Here is a 7,906-nt window from a genome sequence, read left to right as displayed (position 1 = left end):
CATAGGCGCAGCCAGCCACCAGCAAGAGAGAGGGGATGCCTTTTGCAATAGGTGCAAAGCAGGAGCCATTGAGGTCAATGGGAGCAGCTTCGCGGCATGGGGCCCCTTACTGCAGGCAGGCTCGCGCGCATCCCCACAGGAGAGCACAGTGCGCATGCGCCAATTTCCCCTACCCCCTCCGGTGGAGTTTCGTTGCTGCATGCGCCGTAGGGCGACTTTCCTAGCGCATGCGCCAATTCCCTCCCTTCCCCCGGGGAGTTTCGTAGGTGCATGCGCCGTAGGGCCTTTCGTAGCGCATGCGCAGCCTGTCCTGTTCAGCGCATGCGGCGTGACCTCGGTCTCTGTGGCGATGACAATGGAAGTGGCTGGGCGTTGCTAATTCCCCCCCCCCCCCTTTGCTGGGCGCTCCGCTCCGCTCCGGGCGGCCCCATGAGGAGGCGGCGGCCCAGCCGCCATGGGCTCGCTGAGCAGCCGGGTGCTGAGGCGGCGGGTGGCGCCCCCTTGCGGGGAGGGGGCGGACGGGGACCGGGGCAGCCGCGGAGGGAAGAGGAAGCGGGGCGGGCCCGAGGGCCCTGGCGAGAGCGACAGCGACGGGGACGGTGAGCGCGAGGAGCGGCTGCTCAACACCCCCCGCAGGTAGTGGGGGATGGGGGGCCTGGCTGGTGGGGGGGTCTCGTCTGGGTTTTTTTTGAGGAGGTCTTGGTTGGTGGAGAGTCTTGACTGGCGGGGGATGGAGGGTCCTGGCTTGGCGGGGGGTTCTGGCTAGTGGGGGGACTGGGGGGACTTGGCTGATGGAGGTTTGGTGGGGTCTCGATTGGGGGGGTCTTGGTGAGGCTCTGGCTGGCGGGGGGTCTTTGCTGCGGGGGGATGGGGGGCCTGGCTGGGGGGGGGAAGATCCTGGCTGGTGGGAGATTTTGGCTGGCGGGGGTGGAGGGATTTGTTGGAGTTATGGCGGGGGGGGGGCGTCTGGAGCAAGGTGGATCTGGTTTGGGTCAGGGAGGTATAGTTATGGGGCCTTAAGGGTAGGGGTGGAGGGAGGGATTTGAAGGGTGACTGGGGAGGGTGGAAGGGTTGATGGAGATGAAATGTGGGAAGTTGGGGCGTGTCTGAGCTGGATGGGGAGGCCAAGAAGGTTTGTGGATGTAGGAAGGGCTGAGTTTCCTCTGCTCTCTGGAGGCTTGTCACATAGAAGAAGGATGGGGGGGAAGGGGCGAGGAGGAGACAGAGAAAACTAATTCTGGAAAAAGGGATTCTAGCCCCATGAAAATTGTCAGGGTGTGTTTGAGTGCGGGGCAGGTGTTGGCTTTGCGACTTCTGTTAGCTCTCCTATTCGCTCTGGGAACATCCTGAAAACTACTTAGCTGTAGTAAACAAAAAGAAAGTAAACATAAGTCACATGAGCTCTGTCAGCAACACATGGGGGGAAATGGTCTATAACTGTCTAATGACTAAGGGAAGAAAAGAAAATCTTGCTAGCCAACTTCTGAGGTGATGCTGTAAGCAATCAAGTGCTTGACAAATATTTTCATTTTCTTTGTGGCAGAATTCCACAGCTTGTGTATGTCTTTTGGGTTGTTGTTTTTTTTTTATCCAGGAAAAAACTAAAAAGTACATCCAAGTATATTTATCAGACTCTGTTTTTGAATGGTGAAAATAGTGATATTAAGATCTGTGCTCTGGGAGAGGAGTGGAACTTGCACAAGATATATTTGTGTCAGGTAGGTGGTATTTCTTTTTTGCAGTAGAAACTCATTTTAGTAAAATAAACAATATTCTGTAAATTTCAAGAATAGATCTGTTTTTTCTTCATCTCTTTCCTTCCCTCCAACCCCCGTTTCCAGTTTCTAATATTTTTGTTTGTTTCTATGCAAAAATATAAAGCACCCTATCTTGTGCTTCAGATGCTCTTGACAACAGCTCAGTTGCCAATCACTGATCCAGCCCTCTCATCCTTGTCTAAACTGTCTAAAGATTTGCAGCCTTGTATGGGAGGTGTACATCTAATTAATGAAATACTGTAATATACTGCTAATTTTTTCAGCTAGAAAGAACAATTAATGGCTAGTCCTCTGCAGTGATAGTAAATAACTTGCATGCTTAAAACTAAGAGCATTATGAGTGAAGGCAAAATGTGAACATCTTTTTCCATCCCTTAACTTGGATGAACTTTCAAAGAGTCAGTAGTACATTGTTTACAGCATTGTGTGAAAAATGCATATAGGAAAGCCTTTGCTACAAAGAACAGGGCTTGTGAAGAATGCTGGACTTCAAAAATTTGTCTCTTTCCTTTCTGTACTAGTCTAAAGACCTTTGGTTTCAAAAAGATGAAGGAAGTAACTGCTTTCACATTCACTATCTGATACTGTAGGTTTCTGTTTCTAAAGTAGAGGTTATGCTTATCACCAGTGGTCCTTCTGCTTTTGAGATTGTTGGTTTTTAAGCTTTCCTTCTCAAGATCTCAAGCAAGGAAGGAGTATAATGTGTGCGCGACAGGTCAACTGATCTAAACCAGTCAAAAAATTGTATGTACCTTATTTATGAGTAAGGCTACGTTTTTAGTAAAGGTCGCGGGCAGTAAACAAAAATGCACGACCCTTGACGTGTCCATGACTTTTACTAAATACCCCTGACTAAAACTTGGGGGGGGGGGTGCCACAGGTGCTAGGGGAGGGCGGCCTGGCTGCTGGGGGGAAGGGGGCGCGGGTGGCGGTGCGTGGCCCGGGACCCCTGCTGGGGCATGGGTGGGGGCAGGCTCCCTCCCTTGCTCCGCACCTCCTCCAGCAGCAACAGAGTTTGGATGTGGGAGGGGGCAGGGGGTTGGGGCACAGGACTGGGTGAGGTGGGCTCTGAGTGGCGCTTACCTGGGGGGCTCCCTGGAGGTGGCTACATCCCCCTCACTCAGCTCCTAGGCAAAGGTGTGGCCAGGCAGCTATGCGCGCTGCCTCTGCCCATTGGCCGGGAGCTGCTGCTGCTGGCCCAGGGGCTGCCCAAGTGCTCAGGTAGCGCCAGAGCCAGCCACACCAGCCGCGCAGAAGTCACAGAAACTCACGGAATCTGGGACTTCCGTAACCTCTGTGACAGACGTGTAGCCTTATTTATGAGTAATGGTTAGGCTGTGAAAGAGGTTCGTTCAGGCTAACAGCATGCTTTTTGCTTTTAAACAACTTTTTTTTATAAGACTGCATAACATCAGCCCCAAATATTTATAAAACAAACATATTTAAAAGTAATTAATACAGAAGATACAGTTCTTATTCACAGAATTTCTTAGAGTGACTTAATTGTAAATATAAGGTGCATGTCCCAAAGAGCTCACTAGTGAACTTGGATGCCAGTTTACTTAGAATGGAGTTGTCTTTCAGTGCATGTGCATCAGCAACTAACCTGGTTCTCAGACAAATACCTACGTGGCGAGTCTGAGTAGGATTCCTCTGGCTGACCGTAGCGGTTGTCTCTTTTGTGCTAAAGCCCCATCTCCAACTTAATTTGAAGCGCAGACTTAAGTGAGCTGAAAGCAACTTCTACCTCTGGACTGAGGTACCGTTCAGCCTCGTGTTGCATTCAAACTCCAGCCTACTATTGCTTCATTCTGGAACCACCACTTATCAAATAATTCTCCCAGAGATTACTGTTGGGTTGACACAGTTATACCTGATGCTTTTCCCCTTGTGCTTCTACAAAAGACAACACTTCAAGCTGTTGTTGACTGATACATTTGTATAACAGGGTAATATCCAGATCTCTGCCAAACAGATCTTGACCCCATGGAGTCCTGGATAGGGTTTGATGTAATCAGATGAATGCATTTCATATGATGCACTGTTGGTGTGAACTGTGATTATGTTCTGTTCCAGTTTCTTAGATTTAAAATTCAGATTGTTGAGCATTTAAACAACAAAAAACACACTCCCAAATCTACAGCAGCTCTAATTAAAAGCTACTGCCGTTTCCATTATTTTGTTTTCAGATTTAATTTTGAGTTTCATATTCAGAAACTATCCATGATCCATAGTGTGAACCAGTGCCTCTCAAACTTTCCAGACTACTGTACCCCTTTCAGGAGTCTGATTTGTCTTGCATATCCCCAAGTTTCACCTCAGCTTACAAAATCAGACACAAATATACAAACGTGTCACAGCACACTGTTATTGAAAAATTGTTGACTTTCTCATTTTTACCATATAAGTGTAAAATAAATCAATTGGAATATACATATTGTATTTACATTTCAGTGTATAGTACTGTATAGCGAGCAGTATAAACAAGTCATTGTCCATATGAAATTCTAGTTTGTACTGATTTCACTAGTGCATTTTATGTAACTTGTTAAACCAGGCAATTATTTAGATGGAAGACATCTGTGAACCACTGGTGTAAACAATGGGGACATGAGAGGTTAAGGAGAATAAGGTACACTTCAATGGGAATTCTACTATCAAGGGATAGTATTCATACAGGTAGTGATTTGCATTGATAAGAACAGTTCTTTGCCATGGGGAAACAATAGGAGAAACCATGACTTCTTCATGGCAAAAACTGTGAAAGACAAAATTCTAGTTTGAAGTCGTCATATGCAACATTTTAATTAGTATTAAAATGAGTCACCTTGAAATCTCGTTAGCCTTTAAAGAATTAAAAGTAATTTCATGCGCTACATCTGAAAATCCCCCTACGAATTTTTTGTGGTACTATTGCACAAAAATCAGCAGACAAACTTTAATCAGAGGCACTGTAGTGCCTCAGTGGTTGAAATAAATTTGGACAAACATTAATTTAAGGTTCTTTTTCTTTATATCTGTGTGCTGTAATGTAAACAGTTATATAGAAGACATTTTTTTGGATAAAATATATGCAAGCAGAAAGAATAAACTCACTGCAGTTCCCAGTCAGAGGTGAAAAATTTACCTAATATTTTTCATGTAGTTCCTAAAATAATCTCAAACAGAACAGTTTATTTTTCCCTGTGGTTCTGTTGTTTACTTTCTAGAAAGGAAGAATGGTTTTGTGGTTAAAGTACAGGCAGGAGTTAGACTTGTGTTCTTGTCTTGGCTCTGCCATAGACTTCCTGTGCTACGCTGGGCAAATCACTTAATCTGTCTTTATTTTTCCAATACAGCTTTGTCATTATCTTGTAAAAGGTTGTAATATTTCTTTTAAAATCTTGATGTGGCTTAATGCGAAAGCATTTAATGTTTAATTTTAAATATTCAATGCATGTTAAATTCAAAACTTTTTTGAGAAAGTGGTGGATTTTGCACCATATTGACCTTGTCTCTTAAGTTAAGAGACATCATGTAAGTTATTTGTTAGTCTCTAAGGTGCCACAAGTACTCCTGTTCTTCTTTTTGCGGATACAGACTAACACGGCTGCTACTCTGAATCATGTAAGGGGAAATTTTGTTGAGTTGAATCTCAAAATTGATTCATGTAAGGGACTATCGCCTTTAATTGGAACTAAATCAGTAGGGTTAAACTGTTTTCTCAATATTATACAGTATATCTGTAATCTTACTACTGGTGAAGCTATCACTCCACCTTTACATATTGGACAGATTGCTTCTGTGTCTTGATGACCATCTGTCAGCTTTAGCTCTCCTAGCTTGTACATTAGTTTGTGAATTTTGCCCACTAGATGGCACTGAGGTACTGAATGAGAGATACAATATACACCTCTACCCCGATATAACACGAATTCGGATATAATGCGGTAAAGCAATGCTCCGGGGCGGTGGGGCTGCACACTCCGGTGGATCAAAGTAAGTTTGATATAGCGCGGTTTCACCTATAACACGGTAAGATTTTTTGGCTCCCGAGGACAGCGTTATATTGAGGTAGAGGTGTATATGAATGAGAGATGTAAATTAAGTTTTTTGGCGCTGCTTGTTAAAACACACTATTCTCCATGAAATCTAGGAGTTAGCCCAGTACATTTGGATATAGCCCATGAGTGTACTAAGCTCTCCACCAGTAGGGAACAAACGATCCAGTTTCTTGATTACAAAGCAACAGTGGTGTATTTCTTTGCTCATAAATAGAGCGTGAGGTGGGGGAATACAGATTTGGTAAACTTTTGATTTTAGATACATATGCTATAATTTGCTGCCATCAGTGGAAATATTGGGTAACAGTGCAGAAGATATGCTATTGTACAAATAGATTTATTTTTTTAATCTCTCAGGTAAACATCACTGAGTGATAGCATCTCATAATGGGCACTCCTTCTGCTGAGATGGAAAATCATGAATCCTAGTAAAGCAGTATTTTTCACTTCATTTGGATGGAAATCTATCAAATTCTAGTTTTATATGCATTACACTTTGTTAAAAAAGGTATATTAACATAAATGGTGTATGTGTATGTGTTTGTATGAATTTACCTACACACAAATTTTAAGATGTATGTGTGTCCTTAGTCTGAGACCACAATCTTGTAAATTAATCTGTATGTCTTGCATGCATTCTTTTTTAATTGGCTTTAAAAAAATCAATGCCTGCAGGATTTTTTGTCTACAAATAGCTATAAGTTAAATTTTGGACATGAGTACATGCTGTGGATATCATGATTTATAATGGAAAACTTTTTACAGCTTTTCTGCCTATTTAAAATGGAATTGATTGGGGAAAAATAACTTGAAAAACAAATGTCTCTACTTCTGTAAATAGAATTGAAATGTGGGTCGATGTTTGTAAATATTTCCACATAATTGGAAGAAATATTGTTAGTTCTTCTTGACATGGAAATATGTCACAATTATTCCAGCTTACTTACCCTATAACTTACTTGATTTTATCGCTAAAGATGATTAACAATTTTGGCTACAGGTTTTCATTATTTGAATGAAATGATTCCTTGTGTTTTTTTTAATAGTCTGGCTACTTTTCCAGTATGTTCAGTGGTTCTTGGAGGGAGTCTAGCATGGACATCATAGAACTGGAGATTCCTGATCAGAATATTGATATAGAAGGTAAGTAAACGCTAAATCTCTGACATCTGTTTGAAAAGAGGGTTTATTTTCAAATAAGTGAAATTGAGAACTGACAAATCAGTAAATAACCACAGTTACCCCCAAGAGAAAACATGAGTTGTTTATGGCTTAGTTTAATCTTGGATTATGACAGGAACTGTGGTGAAGGTCCAGAAACTGACTGAAGAAGCACAGTCTAAAGCAGTGATTTGAACAACATATAGCTCTTCAGAACACTGTATACAGCTCTTGTGGAGACCCAAGTGTTTGAATGAAACACCTCTTTCTCTGTGCTGTCTTGGAAAGACAGCCAGTCAAAGGAGTGTTCTTCATGGTTCTCCACTTGGGACGGATTTGAGGATATGTGTTTGAGCTGTTGGCATCCTTTCCTGGCCTCCAAGCAGCCAGGAATAAAGAAGAACAAGAAGAGGTGTTCTGTTGGAGGACTTGCAGAGAGAGAGAGAGAGAGAGAGAGAGAGATACACACAGTAATTCCAGATTGGTATCCTGACATGTTACAGTGATGGCATGGTGAGATTATAATTCATAGACATCATGCTCTGCAATGTTATGGTTCCCTGGAACTATTTGATGGTGTAAGTGATTTTTCAGCTGTTAAGATGAATACCAGTTGTTTAAACAGCAAAGTAAGTAATTGTACTGTTCAGGTATTACTTCTGCTTTTCAAAAATGTGAACTGAAGAGAACTGTTTAGAAAGTTCTTAAATCCTTGTGAATCAAAATATGGAACGCTCTCTCCTGGGTACAGCTTCTGTGTCCAGTTAGAACTACAGGGCTTATAGAAGTGATACATTTGACGTAAATATTTCCTAATGACCCAGTTGAAAATAATCACATTTGTGGGCGTGGGGTGTATTTCAGTAGTTATGATGTTCTGTGATCAGTCCATTGGCTTTCTTTTGATTTCACTTTTTCCAATTT

The 7,906-nt window shown here is 42.7% G+C and overlaps 1 protein-coding gene across 5 annotated transcripts in view; it reads left to right on the top strand.

Annotated features, from left to right (window-relative positions):
• The first annotated feature begins 327 nt into the window (after positions 1-327).
• GMCL1 (germ cell-less 1, spermatogenesis associated) overlaps positions 328-7,906 on the top strand; it is a 30,735-nt gene continuing 23,156 nt past the window's right edge. Inside the window, exons 1-4 of one of the 5 annotated variants that reach the window (XM_065584441.1) lie at positions 506-636; positions 1,595-1,718; positions 6,179-6,329; positions 6,868-6,964. In XM_065584441.1, coding sequence (XP_065440513.1) covers positions 6,306-6,329; positions 6,868-6,964 — 121 coding nt within the window. In that variant the 5' untranslated portion in view covers positions 506-636; positions 1,595-1,718; positions 6,179-6,305. Of the gene's footprint in view, positions 637-1,594; positions 1,719-6,178; positions 6,330-6,867; positions 6,965-7,906 lie in introns of all 5 variants that reach the window. The other 4 variants (XM_005285212.4, XM_042840264.2, XM_005285211.4 and 1 more) reach the window with 4 other exon arrangements.

This window comes from Chrysemys picta, chromosome 2, assembly GCF_011386835.1.
Source record: "Chrysemys picta bellii isolate R12L10 chromosome 2, ASM1138683v2, whole genome shotgun sequence".
In the NCBI taxonomy this organism is placed as follows: domain Eukaryota; kingdom Metazoa; phylum Chordata; order Testudines; family Emydidae; genus Chrysemys; species Chrysemys picta.
This window is presented reverse-complemented; position numbering and strand designations above follow the sequence as displayed.